The sequence below is a fragment of the Marmota monax genome, unplaced genomic scaffold (genome assembly GCF_021218885.2).
Source record: "Marmota monax isolate L192 unplaced genomic scaffold, Marmota_monax_Labrador192_F-V1.1 WCK01_AAM20220418_F8-fsc00073, whole genome shotgun sequence".
In the NCBI taxonomy this organism is placed as follows: domain Eukaryota; kingdom Metazoa; phylum Chordata; class Mammalia; order Rodentia; family Sciuridae; genus Marmota; species Marmota monax.
The window spans coordinates 2,109,717-2,132,363 of NW_026692846.1; the positions used below are offsets into that span (position 1 = coordinate 2,109,717).

The 22,647-nt window shown below is 56.8% G+C and overlaps 1 protein-coding gene across 4 annotated transcripts in view; it reads left to right on the top strand.

Annotated features, from left to right (window-relative positions):
* Positions 1–22,647, top strand: part of Tsnare1 (t-SNARE domain containing 1) — a 116,784-nt gene that overhangs the window by 57,525 nt on the left and 36,612 nt on the right. For all 4 annotated transcript variants that reach the window (XM_046449016.2, XM_058580841.1, XM_058580840.1 and 1 more), the window contains exons 4-5: positions 11,262–11,339; positions 11,948–12,017. In XM_046449016.2, the coding sequence (XP_046304972.1) occupies positions 11,262–11,339; positions 11,948–12,017 (148 nt within the window). The remainder of the gene's footprint in view (positions 1–11,261; positions 11,340–11,947; positions 12,018–22,647) is intronic.

Consider the following 22,647-nt stretch of genomic DNA (forward strand, 5'->3'; position numbering starts at 1 on the left):
GTCACTGAGCTCATTATTCTGAACATTATGTTATCTTGTCACGTGTCTGAATTTGAATATTTTCTTCAGACTGTGGCTTGTCTTTGTTTTTGCAGGTGAAAAGTCTCACTGTTTGAGCAGTTTCTCCCTCTGTGCCTTTGTTTGTGTCCTGCCTCATAAGTCTTTGCCCACTCCCAGGCTGTGAGAAGTCCCTGCTGCTCTAAGTGTAGAAGTTCTGGGCCTCAGGCTTCTGCACTTGAACCTGTGACGCACACTGAGTCAGCGTGTGCGTGATGGGTTTGGGTCAGTTGGGTTTTAGGTGCTGGGCTGCTTTGCTGTCTCTGTCTCAGGCAGATGGCCGTTCACTTGGCTGCCCACTTGCTTCCGTCTATCTGAATGTCTGTTGGAGTAAGTTGTAGGTTAATCCCGTGAGACTGCCAGAGACCCCAAGTCTCCTCTCTGCTGGTCTGCAGTGGCGCTCCCCTCCTCTCCTGGGGGCTGGCTGCTCTGCATTGGCTCTTTTGTCCTTGGTTAGTCTGGTTTAAGTTTGTGGTCTTAGAATTAGTCTGATGTAAATGTACTGATTTTATTCATCATTTGAGAGAACCTGATTATATTGATTTTCTCCATGTCTATTAAATTATGTTTGATCATCTTTGTTTTTTGTTCCTTTTGTTTATTTAGGTTCATTTTGCTTTTGTTAGATAATCGACTTAGGCCCATTCTTATTTTCTAATATGTTTGTTGCTATAAACTTTCTTTTTTGCATTGCTTTACTTATATAAATATGTCACACTTTCATTTCATTCATTTAAAATATTTTCTGGTTTCCCCTGTGATTTATTCTACGTGGCGTTCATTTAGATGTGTGCTGTTTAATGTGAAGTAATGATGTATGCTGGCAGATTTCTTTTTGCTGCTGATCTCTAGTTAATTCTGTTGTGTTCAGAGAATGTATTTTTCATGATGTCCACTCTCACAGATATGTCTGTGACCTTGCTGTCTGTGTGTCCACCTCGGCGCGTCCTCCAGGTGCGCTGACTTGTGCAACAGGGCACCCCCCATGTGCGCTCAGGTTGCACTCAGAGGCGTGTTCTCCTCACCTGAGTCCTTGCCCATTTTTTGTCCACAACTGTTGACTGGGGGTGCAGGGTTGGGGGTCGACTCGGGACTCCGCTGTGGGTTGAGGTTCCTTCTTGCAGTTGTCAGTTTGTGCACCTGTGTTTCTGGGGCTGGGGGATGCGGGTTCCCGTGTGTTTGGGTCTGTTTTGTCTCTTCTCCAGGTTGCAGGTGTCCTGCCTTTGGCTCTACCTGGGAGGAGTGCAGCTGCTCTGGCTCCATGCGAGAGCTTTCGAAGACGTGATCTTGCGTATCAACAGCAGGGCTTTGGAGTAGTTGTACAGTGGAGTCTTCCCTTCCTCTGATTGGACAGTCTCTGTTTTCTGATTGCAGTGGTTGAGATGTGCTGTCTGCCAGAGCCTCTGGAGATAGCGGGAGTGTTGTGCTGTGTGCACACGTGGCTGTGGCGGCCGAGGAACTGGATTTATAATGGTATTCAATCGCAGTATAGTTCATGCCAGCTCTCTGCCCCGGCTGGCGGCTCGGGCCTGGCCGGGCACGTTGGCTCCTTTATCTTTAGTGTGATGCTGTGTGTTTCTGTTTGAATCTGCCGCCTTGGTGTTTGCCCCCTGCATTGCCCTTCTGTCTCTCTCCCCTGCCCCTGTCCTGGAGTAGTGAGTGCTGCTCAGGGTTGGTGTCACTTCTCTGACCCACTGCAGCTTCCCCTGCCTCCCTGTGCTCTGCAGTCTGGAGTGGCTTCAGTCTGGGGGGTCTGGGCTGGCCCCCTTTTCTCCATCAGCCCTAAACTGTCCTCTGCCCCGAATGAGAGCGGCTTAGGTGGGAATTGTGTGGCTCCTTTGTCACATCAGAGAGTGGCCACCTATGGCTGTGTGACCTGGGAGGGCAAGGGGCAGAGAGGAGGACTGCCCTTCCACACTTTGTGTGCTGAGGAGGTCACTCCACAGCACATCCTCTCTTAGTGAATGCTGACATGCTTGTGTTGGGTGAAGGGCATCTGTGCTGTTGAGGCAGAGACCCACAGGAGATGGGGCACGTGTCGCTCCTGTACCGCAGTCCAGCCAGGCCAGGTGGGCAGTGTGCGCCCTCTCCCCAAGGGTGCTGTCCTTCATCTGCGTGGTCACAGCAGAGTTGCACCCCACGGCATCCCAGCCAGGACAGGAGGACTGAGTGAGAGGCAGCCGTCGGGTGGCTGTTTCTTTTAAGCGTGTGAGAGGGAGCTCGCACACTTCACTTCTCAAATTCTGGGGTGGTGGGTCATGGGGAGCGAGAGTCAACCTCTTTGATTGCAAGGGAGGCTGGGAAATGCCCACAGCTATGTGGCTACATGCCCAGGATTTCAGAGCGATGGCCCACAGTGCCCTAGCTTGCATGGCCAGGCGGTCTCTGCCAGTGTTCCCTGTGGTGTTGCTCTTGTCTGCTGAGATGGGGACTCTGCACAGGTGTCCTCCCCAGATTTTGGTGGAGGGCAAAGAGCCAATCCTGGGATGGACGCTGTAGCTGTCTTTGCTCTGTGTCTGGGCCTTCGGGCCTCCATCTTCATCATCAACACACATCTCTCCCCTCCTGTGATGACTGCACCCCGGGGTGCCAGCTGGCAACCCTGCCTTGGCTCTGCAGTCCGGCCCTCCTGTTTTCCCTGTGATCTCATTCTCCGGGTCCCCCAGCAGGGTCAGAAGTAACCCAGTGCTTCTGCTGTGTGCCCAGATGCCTGTGCTCCCCCTGGGGGCAGGGCCTCCTGGGCTGCCCACACCTGTGTTCTGCATCAGGCCTTGGCAGCTTGGACCCTGGACCAGAGCTGGGTTGCACACCTCTCCCATGCCAGCCAGGACACACTGGACGGGTCCACGACCTCCAGCTTGCTGGGCCACCAGGGCTCTGCAGTGACCGGGCGGCTGCACAGAACTTAGAGAGCCCCAAGAGCCGTGTGCTCCTGGGTGTAGCCAGGCTGGCCCCTGGGCTCTCAGCTCAGCTTTCTGGATGCAGGCCACCCCCCATCCCCCAGCCCTGGGCTCAGTGTCCTTCCACCACATGGACACCTCTGATAACGAGGCAGATGGTGTCTGCCCTCGGTGCCAAGCTCTGCCCTATGAAGGCCGGCCTCTGGCCCTTGTGGGGAGTGCTGATCCAGCCCTGTGGCTATGGAGCCTTGTTGCTGTCTCCCTGGTTGCCTAGAGGCAGCATCTGCAGCCCGCCCAGCCACTGCATGCAGGGCTGTGTGCCTGGAAGATGTGTTCCTGTGGGAGCGGCAGTGCCAGCACCAGGTACTGTGTCGGCCAGGGCCGAGCTAGTGAGCCACAACACTTGCTGGAAGAGGCTGTCCCAGCCATGGCCTTCAGAAAAAGAAAAGGGTGGGGATGGATGCTGCCCTGTAGCCTGGGGAGGGTCTGTCCCCTCCGGCATAAACTGCCATGTCACCTAAACTTGGGTCTTGTGGAGAGCAAGGGTGCTTGGAGCCAAAGAGCTCCTTGGTTTCTTTTTGCAGACAATAAAAAATGGGAGTGGCTGTTGTCTGCGCTTTCGCTCCATGTCTTTGTGTAGGAAAACTGTCATGATCCCCCGTCCACAGCTGAGAACTTGAGGCTGTGAGAGCCCCCGTGACAGGTCCCAGAACCCAAGCCTGTGGATGGCAGGCTGGGTTTGGGAGGAGATCTCAGGCTTGGAGGGGCCTCCCCAAGGGGGTGTGTGTGGCAGTGGCGTGTGGTGGAGTCCTGCCTCCTAGAGCACTGCCATGGGCTGTGGGGCTGCCCCTGCACGCCTCACCACACCACACTCACAGCCACTGAGGGCTTGTCTTGGAGGCCAGGAGGCAGCTTCTACTGCCCCAGTGATCTTGCTACAGTTCTGCCCCAAGTGCCCTGCCTTGGCAGATGGGGACCGTGAGTGTTTCCTCTCCATGTTTCCTTACTGGTCAGCGGTCACTCCTCCTACTGCACTCTTCAGCTGCCCTCTGTTCTGCCTCGGCTGCCACCTGCACATGTTGGTGCCATGTCGGCCACAGGGGTGGCCAGGACTGACCAAGCTGGGTGGGAGGGAGCTGGAGCCGCAGTGAGCCAATACAGAGGAGTGAGGCTTCCTTGAGGCAGCAGAGGCAGGCAGTCATGAGCGGAAGGGGGCAGGCGTCTCTGGATGAGGGGGCTCAGGAGGACTTGTGAGGGTAAGGGCACAAGGAACTGTCCTCAACCGGGAGGTGCTAGTGAGAACTGGCCCATCTGGAAGGCAGGTCTTGTCAGGCTTCTCAGGCTCCCTGTCCTCCATAGTAAGTCCTCATCTCCTGGAGGCTGACCACAGCACAGGGCCTGGAGCTGACTTTGACCACCAGGAGAAGGCACGGTCAGCCTTGACCAGAAGGGCTGTGTGGACTTTGGCCTGGGCCAAAGTGAAGGTGGGCTTTGAGGAGACCCAGGCAGAGTGGCACAGCCCAGGGATACATCGGAAGGAAATGTCAGGGCTACCAGGTAATCTCCCTGGCTTTGTGGTGTGGAAGGGTTGCTACCTCTCCCACCCTGCTGGGGAGGAAACTGGGCTGGGGCACTGGACCCCTGCTAGGACTGCCACCTGGGACTACTGGCTCAGCTGGGGAACAGCCCCCCTCGCCCTTCGGTCCTGCTGTGGCTCTTCCTGTGTCTGACTCTACTTCTGATGCAGGTTGGACCTGGTGGCCAGCATGGCCACTCTAGTCACATTTATCCATCGCCTGCAAAGACCTGTCCAGGCCTGCAGGTGTGCAGCATGAGTGCTGTGGGTGTACGGCACTGGGTCTGCTGGCAGACAGGGTGGGAGGCGGCCTGGAGGGCTCCCAGATCAGGGATAGTGGGGTGGCCATGGTGAATCGTGCGTCCCTGCTCTGATCCCTGGTGTTTTAGTCAGTTTTTTTTTTTCTGCTGTGACTAACAGATCTGATCTGAACAATTATAGAGGAGGAAATGATTCCATGATCTCAGAGGTCACAGTCCATGGACAGCTGGCTCCATTCCTTGGGGCTTGAGGTGAGGCAGAACATCACAGTGCAAGAATATGGCAGAGGGAAGCAGCTCACATGATTATCAGGAAGCAAAGAGAGATTCCACTCACCAGATAACAAAATATATACCAAAAGCCATGCCCCAATGCCCACCTCCTCCAGCCATACCCTGGCTGCCTTCAGTCACCCTCAATTCATCCCCTCCAGGGGATTAAGTCACTGATTGGTTTAAGGCTCTCATAACCCAATTATTTGTCCTCTAAACCTTCTTGCATTTTCTCAAGGGTACCCCACTGGTCACTTCTCAAGAGAATTTTTGGTTTTACCTCCTTGAATCTGAGAAGTGTATGGTCTTGTCAGCTCCTGAGATGCCCTGAGGCCATCTTTCTCCTTGTCTCTGGGCAAAGTCTTTCGCATTTCTTTAGTGGTAGTAATGTTTTTAAAAACTGCAACTTACTTAGTCCCAGTTTTACCCTCACCTTCAAGTTTTTTTCAAGTGTCCTAATTATCACAATAATTTGGCTAAAAGCCTCCAACAATATCTTATGCTGCCTCCTGAATGCTATGTGTTCTCTAGAAATTTCCTCTGCCGGATTAAAAAGTCCACTGTTTTTAAAATCAGTCTCACAGAATGTCTCAAGACACAGGCAATATGCAGACAACTTCCCAGCCAGAACGTGACATAAGTAGTGTCCTTCTTTTCCTCGAAACCTCTTTGAGTCCTATCTTCATTATCCATGGTACTCCTGCTGTTCTGGTCTTCTGAGCTCCCCCCACAATTGGCCATTAAGTTCCACTTACCACTTCTAAACCATTTCCAGCTTGTACTGCTAAGCATCTCAAAATTCCTCCCACCAATTCCAGAAAGCTCCAAAAGTTTCTGAACCATACAGTCAGGTTAGTCACAGCATCAATTTCTGTTCTACTCAGCTTTTTCACTGCTGTGATTAACAGATCTGACCAGAACTATTATAGAAGAGGGAAGGTTTATTTGGGGGGCTCATTCAGAGGTCTCAGTCCATGGATAGCGGGCTTTATTCCTTGGGCTTGAGGTGAGGCAGAACATCATGGTGGAGGAATATGACAGAGGGAAGCAGCTCACATGATGATCAGGAAGCAAAGAGAGAAGTCTTCACTTGCCAGGTACCAAATATATACCCCAACGCCACACCCCAATGTCCACCTCCTCTAGCCACGTCCCACCTGCTTTCAGTTACCAATCAATTAATCCCCACCAGGGGATTAATTTACTGATCCGTTAAGGCTCTCATAACCTAATTATGTATCCTCTAAACTTTCTTGCGTTTTCTCACACATGAACTTTTGAGGGACGTCTCACATCCGAACCATAACACCAGAGGTTCCTTAGCAGTGAACAGTGCCCGGCAGTGTTGCCTCATGAGTTGGCTGAGGGGTGGCAGTGAGGAGGATGCCTGATCGCTGGGGTCCTGCCTCCTCCCAGGACGGGTGCTCTTTGTACAGCAGCTCTGGCCACCCCTCCTCCTCCAGCCCTGAATTGAATCCTGCAGAATGGACAGCCACCTTGGGCCTTGGAGCCTGCCCACGTGACTATGGTAGTTCATGCACAATACTTTGGCTGAAAGCCTCCAACAGGTAATTTGGAAGGGGCAAGGGCAGCCCCCAGGACTGGATGGTTGACATTTTCCTTCCCGAGGTCAGACCCCCTTTCTGGTGGTGTGACCTTGGGTGGGTGGTGTGGCCTTGGGTGGGTCTCCTGCTTCTGCCCTGGGTCTCTTTATCTGTAAGTGGGGAGAGTGGCACTCTGGTCGTTGGGCTCCTTCTGTGTGCTTCTGCTGGAGAGTGGTGGTCCCTCCTCCACCATGGGCACAGCTCATCCTGTCCTGTCCCTTTCTTTGCTGCCCTGGCTGTGTCCATCGTGAGCCTGGGCTTGGTGAAGGCATCGCGGGGCTCCAGCGCCTTGCAGGTGCAGCAGTGGTGTGTGCAGGGTTGTCAGACGCTGTTTCTCAGGCCAGCGACATGAGTGGAGCAGCCTCGCTGTGCTTCCAGGCTGTGCTGAGTACAGCAGCTGGACCTGGGGGCTTGGCAGGGGAGGGACGTGGCAGGCCTGTGAGCCTAGGAGCTGGTGCCTCAGCAGGGTGTGCTCATTCTAGAGAGGCAGGGCCGACCCTGCCGTGGTCCAGCCAGCCCTGTGACTCTGTGGAGTGGGCTTGGGCCTGTGGCCTAGGGAGAAACCTCGTCAAGCCCAGGAGGGGGTACTTTGTTCTAGGCTCGTAGGCTGGCTCAGAGAGCGCAGACCTTTGGGTGTTCCCTGTGCTAACCAGCTGCTCATTGCTGTAACCAAGAACAGCTATCAAGGACAACTTAGAGGAGGAAAAGTTTACTTTGGCTCTGGGTTTCCGAAGTCAGCCAACTGCATTGCTCTGGCCTGAGGTGAGGCAGGACATTATGGCAGAAGGGAGTGTCAAAGGGAAGCTGCTCAGCTCTTGGTGGCTGGGAAGCAGAAACAGAAGAGGAGCCAGGAGGATAAGATATATCCCTCTAGGGCACATCCTCTTCCAGGCACACCCCACCTGCCTGTGGTCAACGCCCAGTAATCCATTCACATTATTAGTCCACTAAGTTACAGCGCTAATTTAATCTCACCATTTTACTTCCTGAATTAATACAGGAGCTTGGGGGGGGGGGACATCTCACATGCAAACCATAGCATTCCACCCTGGCCCCCCAAAGCTCATGTCCATCTCACAGTGCAAAGTACACTTAGTCCATCTCCAAGAGTCCCCATAGTTTATATTTCCAGCAAAAGTCCAAGGTCTCCTCTGAGACTCAAGGTAAACTCTTGCTTGTGAGCCAGTGTAAAAATCAAAAGCAAATTATATATATCCAATATACATTGGCCTAGGATAAATATTCCAGTTCCAAAAGGAAGGCTCAGAGGCCTACAAAGAAGGCTGGGACCAAAAGAAGATCGAAACCCAGTTAGGCAAAAAAGTGCTGTAGCTTCCTGTCTGACTTCTGGAGCACCCAGTGGTGAGATCTCCTCTCCGCAGGGTTAGGCAGCCGCCTCCGTGGCCTTTCTTACCCACGTGGCTTCTCTAGGCCTGTTCTGACCACAGCCAGAGCCTTCCTTGGCAGGTGTTGCATGTTATTGGATCTCCTGGGGGTATCCTGGGGGTCTCCTGGGGGTATCCTGGGGGTCTCCTGGGGGATCTCATGGGGGTCTCCTGGGTCATCTCCTGGGGGTCTCCTGGGTCATCTCCTGGGGGTCTCCTGGGGCGTCTCCTGGGGGTCTCCTGGGGCGTCTCCTGGGGGGGTCTCCTGGGGATCTCCTGGGGGTCTCCACTACAGTTTGTGCTTCATTGTCCTGGCTTTGCACATGGTCCTCTCAGGGCCAGCGGCAGGGATTCTGACCCTGCTGCCCTTGTCCTCTCAGGCTTTCCTTTGAAGTCCAGGGGAAGCCTCTGGGCCTCCACCTCCAGCATTGTGCATTGCTGCAGAACCAGCTCCACATGGATGATGCCAAAGTCTGCTGCCAGGTTAAGCAGTAGCTGGGTTCCCTTGGACCATGGCTACAGTGTCCTGGGAGTGCCTGGGCAGCCAAACCCCGTGAAATGAATCCTGGGGAAACAGCTTTCTAGGTCCCCTGTGAAAGCAGGGTGCCTTTGTGATCTCTTTCACTTCTGCACCCTTGAACCTGCCATGGGCGTGGTGTTCTAGTTCCTGAGATGGCCTCACAGCATTGTCCTATTGTCTCTAGGCAAAGTACTTAGTTTCTCTTTAGTGGCAGTCATCTCTTCAACACCCACATCTTCCTGAGCCCTAATATTACGTGTTCCTTTGGCCAAACTGCAAGTTTTTCAGATCTTTTCTTTCTGCCTTGTGTTCTTGATTCTTCTAGTAAACCTGGCTAAAAGCTGCTGGCAACATCCGAGCCACTGCCTCAAAGCTGTGGTTTTAATTTTAATGCTGCCTAAGTTTCCTTCCACCAGATTAGTGAGTCCACCAACTGTAAGTTCAGCCTTACACAAACTCTCAGGACAGAATGGAGACAACTTTTTTTGCCAGAATGTAACATGAACATCTCTAGTCCAGTTCCCAATGGAATCCTCATTCCCCTCTGCAACTCCATGAGCGTAGTTCTTACTGTCTGCGTTCCTATTGGGGTTCTGGTCCTCTGGGCTCCCACCAGAAGCACTTTAAGCTCTGCTCACAACATTCAGAGCTTTCTCCAGCCTGCATCTCTAATCTTTTCCAAACTCCTCCTATGAACAAGTTCCAAAGGCTTCTGAACCATATGGTCATGTTAGTCACTGCAGTGACCCTACTCCTGGTACCAGTTTCTGTGTTAGTCAGCTTTCCATTGCTGTGAACAGAATACAAGGACAGTTTAGAGGAGGAGAAGTTTATTTGGCTTACAGTTTCAGAGGTTCCCATGGCTAGCCAAGTCCATCGCTCGGATCCCCAGGTGAGGTGGGGAGCATCATGGTGAAGTGCACTGTGGAGGGAAATTGCTCACATCATGGTCGCTGAAGGAAGGAGTAGTCAGAGGACAAGATATGATCCCCAAGGATACACCCCCTGGTGGCCTACTTTTCCCAGCCATGCCCCATTATTAATCCATCAAGTGAATTAATCCGCTGATGGGGTTATCGCTCTTATGATTCATTATTTCCCCTGCTATGTCAACACAGGAGCTTGAGTGGATACCTCATAGTTGAACCACAGCAACCCATTGGCATCCTGGTGTCTCCTGCCCCACATGCCCTGGCAGACCTCGCTCCGTGTCCTTCAGTCTTAAGTGTTTTATCTTGGAGACTTGTGAGCGCAGAGAAGGTGGAAAGGGTTGCAGTGTGACCATGGGTGCACCACTGCCTAGATCCCACCTGCTGCCATCCCAGCTGGCCCTCCTCGTGCCTCTGAGCCCTTTGGAGCAGCTGAAGCCCTCGGGTCTCCTTTCACTTCCTGGTTACTGCCTCTCCTTTCCTTTTGAGGTGAACTTTAAGTGCGTGAACTGCAGGCAACCAAATGGTACTATTCTGGGCCTTTTGGCAGATGCCTGCACTGTGTTGCCCACAGCCCTGTCCAGGCACGGGGCCTCCCCTATTCAGCAAGTCCCTGCTGCCCTGCCCCAGCCCAGCCCAGCGTAGCCCCAGCCACCATAGACTGCTTTTCTCTGTTGGAGATCTGACCGTGCACTCTGACGCCTGGCACAGTGTCACGCCCAGGGCGCCCCCGCAGGCAGGGCACACGTGCCTGCCAGTCTCCTGCATCCCCTGCACTTGCACCTTCCAGGGTGGGCTCTTAGGAATAGCTGCCACGGACTCTCTTACCCAGGGTTCCTGCGGCCTCGGCTTTGTTTCTCTGTGTAGGTGTCCAGAGTGTGATGGCTGGCCGCAGGGCAGCAGGTGTCCTGGTGTCTGTGGCCGAGACCTTCGTTGCATGGCTGCACATTGCACAGTCACCCAGCAGTGCGCATCTGGACACTGTCTTCCCCAGCACTTGGAGTTTCCCCACGTCGATTTCTGTGGTTTTGTTACATTGAGATAAAAGTGCTTAGCACAAAGCCTATGATGGACTCTTAAAGTATGCTAGTCACGGACCCTTGGTGCGGTCACAGGGTTGTGTGGCCATCTCCACCTTCCCACTGCAGAGCGTGTCCATCCACCGGGGCAGCTGGGCCTGTGCTAGCGTCACCGCCCCCTCCCAGACTGCTGGCAGCCGCCGTCTCCATCTCTGTGGGCTGCCACCTCTGCATGTGTGGTGTGAATGGGATCACACATTTGGTGGCATCTGTCCCCAGCCTGGTGTTTGGAGGACTCGTTCCTCTTACTGCTGAGCAGTGGAGCAGTACTCTGCAGTGTAGCTAGGCCCCGTCTTTGTCCTTGCTGGTGGCCTGACGGCATGCGGGAAGTCTCCTCCTTCCCACCTAGCAGCGCTGCTCTGAGCCTTCTTGTGTGAGTCTTGTGTGAATGGGAGTCCTTATGTGCGTGCCCAGGAGGCTACTGCTGGGGTGCGGAGCCTCCACGTCCCCTCTCCTTGAGGAGCCGCCTCTCCCCCCAGCTTGGGTCCTGGGAGGGCAGGGGTGGTATTTGTCCTGACCCTTTGCCTGTGGAAGCAGAGCTGGAAGGCAGGAGGGGTGGCGTGCAGGGCAGCTGGGCCTCTGGCTCCCTCCTCTGGGAACCACCTGGAGAGGCTGGAGGGGCCGGTCATACAGGCAGCATGGTCATCTTGTGCCTCCTCTTCTCCTGTCTTCCTCTAGCCACACAGGTTGTTCCTCGTGACCTCCAGGAGCTGAGCCAGGAGACCTCAGCCAGTGTCTTCCAAATCCACTCCAATGGTATGCCATCTGCCTGCCCCCTCTCTCCTGGCTGCTCTGGGTCACTGAGGTGACATCGGAGGCTAGCTGGTACCTGACCTTGCCCTGCCCCTACTGTCCTGCCTTCCACAGTCCCAGGTTCTTGGGGGCAGCTGGGGGCTGCTTGCATGTCCAGTCAGCTCTTCTCCTCCTCGATCCTGTCCCACCCTGGCTCTCCTCACTGGCTCTGTGGCTGTAGGGATCCCTGGGAGGAAGGAGTGAACCCCGATGGCAGGGCTGGTGGAACAGAGATCACTGAGGCTAGGATGGGGAGCAAGAGCCACACCCCAGACATCCCTGGGAGAGGGACAGGCCTTCCCCAGGCCCAGGTGGGCTTGCTCTGGGTGGACTGTACCTGGGCCTGGGCCTGCTCCGGCACAATAGGGGAGAAGGTCCTGTGGGGGTTGGGTAGGCCTCTGCTAGGAGGGGTGGACCCAGCCTGTAGGAGGCTGCTGTGCCCTGGTGTCAGGTCACATAGTGGTCTGGCTGTCTCTGATGCAGGGCCCAGTTTCCACTATGGCCACGCAGAGGGCAATGGGTTGGGGAGGGTCCTTCTAATCCTTGTGCTTTTCCCATCTTTTGTTGGACAGTGACCTCCTTGGAGAGGAGCCTCCGGTCCTTGGGGACACCGAGTGACACACAGGAGCTTCGGGATAGCCTGTGAGTGGCAACTGCCATCCCTGCGCCTGTGCATGGTGCCGCACACATGCAGCTTCACCCTAAACTGCCTCTCCTGAGACGTGAGCACCCTCCCCCGGTGGGCGTCTAGGTGGAGTGGACGCTGCTGAGACACACACCTGTGCTCAGGTGGTGTGCGTGCCAGCTCGCACACGCTCCGTGTCACCAGCATGCTCCAGGGGGTCTTTGCAGTGCCCCAGGCTCACTGACAGGCCTGCACATATGTGCACACCTGTGGACACACAGGCTGGGCTGGAGTGGGGACCCCTGGTTTTGATTCTGCACCTGTGGGAGTCCCACTGGGCTTCCATAGAGAGTCACTGTCAGCCTCCCCTGGGCAGGACTGGGCTGGGATGAGGTCTGAGCCCCAGAAGAGAGGCACGGGTGGTGCTGTCTGCTAAGCCAGGACCTGGTGGGCTGGGAGGAGAAGGGCAGGCTCCTTCCACCTGGGCTGCTGGGCAGGTTTGTGGGCTTGCAGGGCTCTGGGGACCTGCAGGCTGGAGCCCTGCTCTCCAGGCAGCATGAGCAGTGCCATCCCAGCTAGTCTGGACCTGTCCTGGTTCTGGCCTGCAGGGATGCGGAGTGCTTCATCCCCGGTCAGCAGAGCTGCTCTCTGGACCTACCACAATGAGGGCCTGCTGTGTCTCCTGCACAGAGCTGTGGGTGAGGGCGTGGGACATCCCCGTCCTCACTCCAGGGAGTGGCCGTGCGTGCAGGTGCCCTGTGTTCCTGGCACCAGCGGACCTTGGCAGACATCGCCTGCTATCCGTTTTTGATCTTGGTAAAAATGAAGTCCTTGTTTCTGGTTGTGAGAGAGGCTTTGGATGCCCATTCCAGGAAGCGTGGACCTTCAGAGTATCTGAGGAGCCACTGTGACACGTGGTGCCTCTGGCGCCTTTCCTCATATCCTCAGGCCAACACCAGAGTTGGGTTTAAGTAGCGAGTGTTCTGGAAGCAGCGTTTTGCACTTGGGGTGAGTGGTGTGCCTGCATCTCATCAGGGACTTTGAAGATGTGCTCGTGGTGGGGGCTGTGGATGCTGTTGGATGCGTGTGACTCGTAATGTGGCCGGTTACTAGGAACAATTCCCAGTGACATCATTGTGTTTAACCCTGTGTCACTGCCTGTCTCCTGAGTATCCCTGGGACCAGAAGGTGGGAGTGTCCAGGTGGCCTTCACTTACGTATCTTGGGCTACCTGCCTGGTTAGTGAAGACATTATCCCCAAACGTGGGCCTTGGAGAGGAGAGGGCTGTCCGCGGAGTGGGCAGGTGGCCTGACGCAGGGCCTGGCCCGCAGTGACCTCAGCTCCAGCAGCAGCACCCACCTTGGCTCTGGGGCCAGAAGCGTACCTTGGTGTCTCTGCTCCTCTGCCACAGACCTGTCCACCTGCCTTCCAGAGCCCCCATGACCTGACTCGCTCAGAACAGGGTTGGCTGTCCAGACCTAAGCCCCCTCATGGCTCGTGGGGAAACGGAGACAGGGGAGGGCCTTGCCTGGGAGCAGAGTGAGCAAGGGTTGTGTCTGACTGTCCTCGGGCTTGCTTGCTGCCAGGGAGGCTTGGATGGGAGTTCATGGATGTGGAGTCTGCTCGGGGGTGGGTGGGGAAGCTGTCAAGCAGCCCTGGAGCTGGACCGCACGCAGGACCTCAATGACAGTGGGATGAAACGCCTCCGAGTTGGTGGGTCAGGGTCTGGCATGAGCAGTGGGGAGGCCTTTGTCTGGGCCGCACTGGGACTATTTATAGCCCTGGGGTGGGTGGGGTGTGTGCAGGGGTGGTTAGATCATTTGTAGGTTCCTTTATGCCCAGGACTGGCACCTGGGATGTCTCAGGTCTCAGCTCTGCTGGGACTGTCCCCTGGAGCAGCTGCCTGGTCTCCCTAGGCAGTGGGGCTCCCTGCCGGCATGGTGGCCGAATGGCCACCTCCTCTCCTGCTAGCCCAGGCCTCCTGCGAACACTCCAGCAAAAAAGGCAGATGTCTCGTCCTTCATAGTCCCTCTTAGAAGTTGCCAGGGGTCAGTCCTGTTCTTTGTTGGTCAAAGCCTGCCTGGGTTTTAAGAGAAGGATGAGAACTCTACTTCTTGGGGAGAGGCAAGCCAAAGATTTTGCAGCCATTTCTCACACCACCACAGGCCCTGAAGCAGTGTCAACCAGGGTGAGTTTGAGGAGCCAGAGGAGGCCACTGCCACTCTGTGAGGGCCCTGCTGGGAGACTGGCAGGGAGAAGGTGTTAGGCTTGGGCCAGACCATATTGATGGCATGGAAGACCAAGTCAGAGCTGTGCAGGGCTTTTGGAGAAATGGCCCTCTTGTTTGCCTCCCCCGATCTGGGAAATGACCCAGAACATGCAGCGGAGCTGGCTGGAGGGGGTCTGGGCCTCTCTTGCCCCATATCAGGCTCACAGCCCCCATAAAAATTCCTAGGTGAGGGAATGACCTCAGGTTTTACCAAGTCTCTATGGTGAATGGATGGCCAGCTGGGTGTGAGGAGCTGACCTCATGGCCTGGCCTGTCTGATAGGGACCCTCTCCCTGGGCGCTGGGGATGAGAATTTCAGGTGGCTGAGGAGCAGGGACCTGAGTAGAGGGAGCTGTGGGTGGACAGAGGCCAAGGTGGGGCTGGAGCATCCCTGCTCCCTCACTTCACAGGTGAGACCGAACCTGGCACCTCTGGGCACCCCACAGGAAGGTGGCCTGAGGTGCAGCTGTGAAGAGCCTCAAGGCAGTGCCTGCAGGGGCGGCGGCCAGCCAGGGGAGGGTGGTGAGGGAGCTGCCCCCTGCTTGCCCCTGGCAGGCTAGAGTTCTGGGCTCTCCACCTCCTGACGCCGCTTCTCACTGCCCTCCAGATTTGGTCCTCCTGGTAGGAATGAGGTGGCATCTCCTTGTCCCTGATGAGTGCTTTCCTGATGGCACACGACGTCCAGCTCCTCTTTTGTGCTGTTGGCCATATGTGTCTTTCTGGAGGAATGTCTGTCAGGTTCCTGGCCCACGCTTTCACGGGGTTGACGTTCTCCCTCGGAGGTCTCCTCTGCCGGGCGGCCCCGCCCTCCTGAGCTGCTGCTTTGCTGGTGGATGCTCTGCCCTGGGCCCCAGCCGGCTTGCCTTTCTCTGGCCCCTTTTCCCCCTCCCTTCCTCCTGTCTTGCCTGCCTCACAGCTTGGAATCCCTCTTGGGTACTCAGATTCTACTGGTGGCCCTCCAACGGCACCCTCTTGTCTCCTGGCTGGCCTGTCCACCGGGACCTCTCAGTCAGAGGCCTCCATTCTCACAGGCCATCAACTGGTCCATCCTCTCTCCTCTTGAGAAATCCTGCCTGACCACTTCTCACCCCCTACGATGTGACCATCTGGTCCAACCACTGTACCCCTTCCCCGCCCCCACCTGTCCTCCCACCTCTCATCTTGTGCTAATGGTTGATTCTATGCAGAGGTCAAGGTGGTCTTTAAAAACATGAGTCAGACCATAGCAATGTGTGCTCAGAGCCTGGGGTCTAGGGGCAGGGGGTGCTGGGGGCTGCTCCCAGCGTCCAGCCCCCAGCCTCAGGCTCAGACATCATGCCTACCCTGCCCTCTGCCCTCCATGGCTCCTGCAGGTCATGCTTCTTGACCATTCCATGGCTGGGTGTCACCCACAGCATGGGCTGTGTCTGCTCCTGTGGCTGAGCTTCAGGCCACTGTTCCCAGCAGCAGTGCCTGGGCAGGTCAGCCTCCATGGAGAGGGTGGGGCTGGGAGAGGAGCCCAGCCCTTCCCACAGCCCTGCAGCCTGTAGCCAGGGGAGCCTGCCGGAGCTCTGCAGACGCTAGGAGCCAGGGCACGGAAGGAAGGCCCTGCCTGACCTCTGGGCTCTGGGGAGGAGGAGCTGTGCCTTGGAGCCGCAGTGGGACGTGAGGAGCCCAGCCCAAGGCGTGGTGTAGCCACCTGCCCAGAGCTGGGGCTGGCTGCAAGGTCAGCAGCTGCCCCCCTAAAGCTCCTGCAGGGCTCCAGCAGGTCCCAGCTAGCAGACATGGCTTGTCCCTGGTGGCTGACTGGTGGAGTGTCCTTGGCCAGGTGTGGTGACCTGTCTGTATTTGAGGTCTCTCTTCTGTGACACGAGTACTCAGGTCTAGTGCCCAAAACACCATGCAGGGCTCAGCAGGAATGGTGTCCTGGCCTCCTTTCTCCCTCCCTATCCTACCCCTTAGTGCCACAGTCCCTGCCCGCCTGTGTCCTGATGTCCTGCCTGGACAGTTGGGAGTTCCCTGCTGCAGAGTGACTGTGTGGGGAAGCTCGTCTTGTGACGAGGAGGGCTGCCAGGACAAGTCCAAACGCAGTGAGCCTGAGAACGGCAGGTGGCCTTGGGGTCCTCCAGATGTCTTGGGGGCAGCAGGCTGCCGTGTCCCAGAAGCCTCCCACAGCCATGGTGCACTTTCAGATTCTCCTAAACGCGCCTCATTTATTGAGGGATTGTAATGAGTCTTCTGTATTTTTATAAAGAAAGTAAATTTGCATATAGTCCAGCATGCAATTAAAAACCAGTAAATAAACCAGTGAAATCAAGCCTCTCATCCTGGGTGATTGATGGTTGGTGTCATCTTTGGGCTCTCGTTTGTGGCCCCCTGTCACGTCCCTGTGTATCTTGCGCTTGCCCAAAGCTGCGTGCCCCAGGGCTCAGGTATTGGTGTGGCTGTCTGCCGCCACACCCTCCTTTCCACTGTGTGCCCTTACTCTGCCCGCAGTGCCTCGACGTGGCCTGGCAAGACAGGGCAGGGGCAGGAGTGGGTTAATGCTCACTCACTCTTGAGTGCCTATTGCACGTCCCCAAGGGCCTGGGCCTGTTATGGCCCCATGGCAGGTAGAGACGAGGGGCACAGTCCAGGACTGGCCTCTGGTCACACATTGAGTGGATTCAAATGGTGTTTGGTGTGGACCCATGTACATTCCTGGGAAGAGCCCGCTCGGGCATGAGGCCCTGCCTGTGTGTGTCCTGGATGCGCCTGGTTGCCGTGGCCGTGGTCACCAGGTGCACTGGTGTGTGTTTGCATTTCCTGGAAGGTCTGTGTCCACTGCAGGAGCGCAGGCCTACAGGGCCAGTCAGAGGGTTTTCATCCTGCTCCTCCCTCTAGGGGCTGTTGGGACTGTATGACTTCTTTCCTGGGTGTTAGTGGGGTTTTCCTGGGGTTTCTTTGTTGCAAGTTGAAAAACTAGTAACCCAGCTTGCTTTTCAGGGTGGGCCTGACGGAGCTGCATGGCCAGGCCATCCTGCTGTCTTTTAGGGGTCAGTCGGTTTTTTGGCTGTGTGTGTCATCGTGTGTTCGTGCTGCTGCTTCCTTGGGCCTCAGTGTCCACTCACCGCCGTCTCCTCGCACGTAGCGTGGTTGGGCCTCACTGCCCGAGAGCCCTGCAGTGCCTGGTCCTGCCCTGCTCCTGCTCTTAGTGCTGTGCGGCCACTGTGCTCACTGCTGCTCTTGCTTTCGGCTGTTGGCCACCTCCCGAGGGTTCAGGTCACAGAGTTTCTGTTAAGCCTTGGTGTTGGTCACCTCCAGAGATACCTTGTTTTGTGTGGGCCCATCTTCTGTGGCTCCCTGCTGGCCATTACTGAAGGCAGGTGTGAGGGCGCAGTGGTGGTGCACCCTCTCTGGTCTTGTCTGTTGGAGAAAGTGGCCTCTGCATTTTCATTTTGAAATACGTTTTGTTCTGGGTATTGAGTTCTGGGTTCCCGGTTTTTCTCTGACCCCTTTAGAAATGTCTCCTGTTCCCTCTGGGAGCTTGTGGTTTCTGATGGGAAGTCAGCTGGCTCTTTCTCAGTGCTTCTAGGTAAGTGACGTGTCCTTTTCTCTGGCGGCCTCAATACTTTCCGTCCTTGATTCTGAACCATTGGGACATGGTGCACATGAGTGTCGTACCATTCTTATTGGTGGGTAAGGATCTGCTTAGGGTCCTGTAAGATGCTTGAATCTGGGTTGGATCTCATCTGTGTCTTTTCAGGTTTTCCCTCCCTCTGCTTTCCCTGAGGGCCGTGCCAGCTGTGAGCGTGCTGGCCCATTTGCTGTTGTCCCACAGTGCTCGTGCTCTTGTCCCTTCTCCTGTTTCCTGCTGTGTCTGACTTTCAGTGGGCCCTCTGCCTGGCTGCCGCCCGGTCCTCTCTCGCTCTTTCTTCTGGGCTTTCTCTGTGCTCTCCTTAGTCTGCTGTGCTGCCTGTCTTGGTTCTGTGGGTTTGTGCTCTTGCTTGCATCTGGAGGGTCTAGTCACTCTCCTTCCAGCGCCTTCCGAGCGCTCCCTCCTCTCCGGATCACTGATCACACCCTGCTTCCCGTGGCTGCTGTCCCTGGGTCGCAGGCTTCAGTCTCCCCCTTTCTCCTTTGCTCTCCCCGGATACCAGCTGGGACAGTGTCTGTTGCTGCTTTCTAAGTGATGCTCTTTTCTCTTGCAGCATCTACTCTCATTAAGCCCTTCTAGAGAATTTTTATTTTAGGAATTTATCATATGTTTCATCCCTCAAAGTTGCCCTTGGCTCCTTTGTACATCTTCCGTTTTGCCCTTGCTGTGCCCACGTGTGTGGTGGGCGCTTTGCCCTGCCAGCCGTGTTGTGATCGCTGACAGCCTCGCTGCGGGGCCGCCTCTGTTGCTGCCTGTTTCGCTGCGTGCTGTCACCCTGCTTCCGGCCAGCTCTGTTCCCTGGTCTGCGCCTCGTGAAGCCGTGGCTCCCAGTGGCTGTGCTGTGCTGTCTCCCGGAGAGTGTTAGGTTGTCCCGTGGGGGCAGATGTGGTGAGCAGTGTCCTTTGTTGCCCTGGCCGCCTTCTGTGGCCCACTGTGCCCTGCAGCACCCTCTCCATGTGGGCGACGCCGCGCTTCCCATGGCCTGTGTGTGCACTGAGGGCGGCTCAGGCCTTCAGTGGTCTCCAAGCACCAGGCCGCTGCCCTCATGCCTCACAGGAGCTCTTGCTGGCGGTCACTGCTTCTGTCCTCAGCCTCCACGACTGAGGGCGGTCAGGTGTGGTGGTGGCTCTCATCAGGTGGGGGGAAGTGCGGGGCGCGTTCCCCTGGTGGGGCTGCGGCTGCTCTTGCATCCCGCAGGTCCGTCAGCCCCAGGAGAGGACTGTGGCTCTTAGAACCGCCCAGGACTTCTTATGGGGATTCTGAGGACCTCCTCTCACACAGGAGCCCCCTGGCCTTGCCTGGAGCTCTCCAGGGATGCTGTGCCTCTTCTGCAGGGCACTGGCCCTGTCCCACCTGTCCCACTCAGCCTCTCCTGGGTCTGGGGCCAGTGGCAGGCAGGGGTCCATGAGCCCCCCTTGCCCCTCGTCTTCTGTGGGCCTCCCAGTGCCACGGTGTGCCGGCCCTGGGTGTGCCGTCTGTGTGCATCTCCACCAGGCAGGTACAGGGTGCTTGCCTCACTTGGAGGAGGCTGTGGGCTCCTTCCCACCTGTGACCACTGGCCTGATTTCCATGCTGTGAGTAGCTTTGCGTCTTCTGAGCTCAATGCATGGAACCGTGAAGTCCGTGGCCTCCTGGGCCTGGGTCGTCTCCTGTGTGGGGTTTCTGAGGTTGCGTCACGTGGCCACGTGTGGTAAGAGCCAACTCTCATTGCTGAGTGGTGCTCTTGTGTGGCTGACTCATACTCTGCTTGTCTCGCCCGCAGGGCCCGCGGGGCCTCTCCAGCCAGCGCGTGTCTCCAGGTCTGTGTGCCTGGTCCTCCCGGGCGAGATGCTGGGAGTGGAGCATGCCCAAGCTGGAGAGGCGCCAAGGAGCTCCCCAAGGCCCTGCCACCTTCCCTCCTGCCCAGCAGACCAGTGCAGCCGGGGCGTCTGCCCTTCACAGCCTTGGCCTTTCTGCCTGGAGCCTAGGCCGTGGGGCTGTAAGTGCCACTTGACTGTGGCCTCAGTGTACATCTCTTTGGAGGAGGGCTGTGGGGCGTCTTCCCCGCACAGTCCCTTCTCTGTCTTCCCTCGGGGCGTCTCTTCACATGGTGCCTCTGATTCCCGGGGCTGTTTGTCCTGAGCATTGGACCCGAGCGTCCGTGCCGCCCTCTGCGCAGCCCGGGTCGGTGCCAGTGTGCAGAGTCTTTTCCTTGCATCGTGGCGGCCTCTTCATTTTAAGAGTCTCTTAAGAAGAGCAGGAACTTTCAGCGTTAGGCAGATCAGGAATGCTTCACCATAGCTATGTCCTGAATGTGGTGTGTCCCCTGAGGTGGCAGTTGGACCCAGGGTCTTGTTCACGGCCCTCAAAGGTGGGCACTCTGCTGACTGTGTGTCAGAGATGGGCTCTTGAGAGGCGATGGGGCCAGGTCCCTGGGGTGGAGCTGCGACTGGATCCTAGCAGCTTTGTGAGCAGAGATCGCGCACTGAGGGGCACCTGCCACCCCAACATGGTGCGACTTGGGGCCCAGCCGTGGCCCCATGAGAGCCTGTGCTGCACGGCCTGGGACTGCAGAGCTGCCAGTCAAGCACAGCGCCCACCGTGGGGAGCCATGCAGAGCCTGCGGACACCTGCAGGGTGTCCACGGTGCTCATGGCTCCCGCCCATAGCTAGGCTTGTGGTGCATTTGGAGTTCACTCCTGCATGTGCCCTCAGGAAGGGTTGAGGGTCACTTTTTAAAAATACTTTTAGCACCATTTGTCGAGACAGCCATCTTTGCCCATTGGCTGCGTGGGTGCCTTTCTGAACACCGTGTGCCCACGTTCCTGGATTTCTCTGTACTGCTGTGCTGCTGTGCTGGGTCCCCAGGCTGCAATCCTGCTCAGGCCAGGCAGGCTGGTGCCCTCCAGCTTGCTCCTCTGTGCAGTGCTGTGGACCCTCAGGTCCTTGGTGTGTCAGTGAACATCTCAGAATCACCTTGTCGATTTTTGTTTTAAAATCCTGCTGTAGTTTCAACTCAGTTGCGTGGCGTCTGCAGACCTCTGTAAGAATGGCCCTCTTAAGGGCGCCCTGTGTGCCCGGAGTGCGCCTTTCTGTTGACTTGTCTCGGCAGTGCCTCGGGGCTTTCCAGGGGTGGGTCTTGTGTTTATCATTGTTCTGTTGGAAGTGGCTCAGGGACCTTGAGGCTGAACACTGCTTTTGGTGGCTTTGTCCACATTCCACTGTCCACTCTTGGCCACGGCTGTTTTTTGTGCACTGCTGGTGTCCTGTGGGGCCTCAGGTTCATTATTGGTTCCAGGAGCTTTTCCCTAGACCCCTCGGGATTTCCTGTGTGCAGGGACATGGATGTCCTGGCCTCCCAAGAGAGCAATGTGGGGTCTCTTGCTCTAGTTTCCTTAGACTCTCAGTCGTGAGTGACGGATTGCATCAAGGCTGGCTCCTCCTAACTTAGTGAGCCGTCTCCTTTCTAACCGGTTGGTCCAAGTCACAGTTACGGGCCTGACCTTTCCTTTTGTACTGAGGATTGACCCCCAGGGCAGTTCACCACTGAGCTACATCCCCAGTCCTTTTTGTTTTGAGACAGGTCTCACTAAGTAGCTGAGGCTGGCCTCCAACCTGTGTGCCACCTGTGTCAGCCTCCTGAGCTGCTGGAATCACTTGTGTGGCCTTGTGCCCGGCTCATACCCTGACTTTGAAGTGTCAGGCCACCTCTGAACCCTCGGTCAGCGCCCCCTCGGCAGGGCCCCGTCTCCTTTCTGTGCTGTCTGTCCGAGGTCTGTCCTGGGCTCTGCGGTGGCGCCTGCTGTCTCTCTTCTCAGGGTCTGTGCTCGGCTTTGGCGTGGTGGGGGCTGCTCCTGCAGTCTGCCCCCGGGTCGCTTGTTCCCTGGTGGTAGAGCCGTCTCACCTGGGTCTGGTGGTGTTTCAGTTGCAGTTTCAGTCTCGCCACCGCCGGTGTCCTCAGGCCTGTCTGTTGAGTGGTGTTGGTCCTTCTTGTCTCCACGGCGTGTCCCTTCATGTTGGGTCTGCGGTCACGTCCCTTTTCATTCTCCATGTGGCTCGTTTGTGACTGTTCCTGACGTTTCCAGCTACAGTTGTGCAACCTTGACCTTCAGAGAGAGCTCTTTGGCCCCATTGGCCGTGTCCACCTGGGTCTGCCCGTGACCGTGTGGTCACACCCTCCTCTCTGTGTGTAGGTAGGTGGCGGGCTCCCCAGGGCTCCGGGGCTACAGCTTCTCCTCTCGCTCCTGACGCCGACTCTGAGCGCCTGGGAGGAGCCTGCTCTGCTGCAGCCATAGCTCTGCGCCTCCTCTGACTGCTCTCTGCGTCGCTGGGGGCAGGGTGGCCGGCGCTGTAACTGCAGTCGGTCTCTGACTCCAGAAGCTGGTCTCGGGGGCCTGCAGCTGGCGCCTTTCCTCTGCGGGGCGCCCCCTCTGGCCCCTTCACTGCTGCTGCGTAGGTTTGCTGGCTGAGCACCTGCTGTGCCTGCGGCCTTGGGTGGCCGGGTTGGGTAAGGGAGACTGGTGAGGGGACAGAGAGGAGATGCCCGTGGAGGAGGACCTACAGGACCCGGCCCAGAACCAGCTGCCCTTGCTCTAGTGCTGATGACTCCATGAAGATGTGGCGGCCACCATTTTTGGGATGGAGTCTGAGGAGAGGAGCGTCAGTGCCGGGCAGAGGCAGGTGTGGGTAGTCACAGCCTGGCCTCCCGGGGAGCCAGCCCTGGGCTGTGCCGAGTGTCTTGCCCACTGCCCTGCAGCCACAGTGCCAGTTCACAGCCCGGGT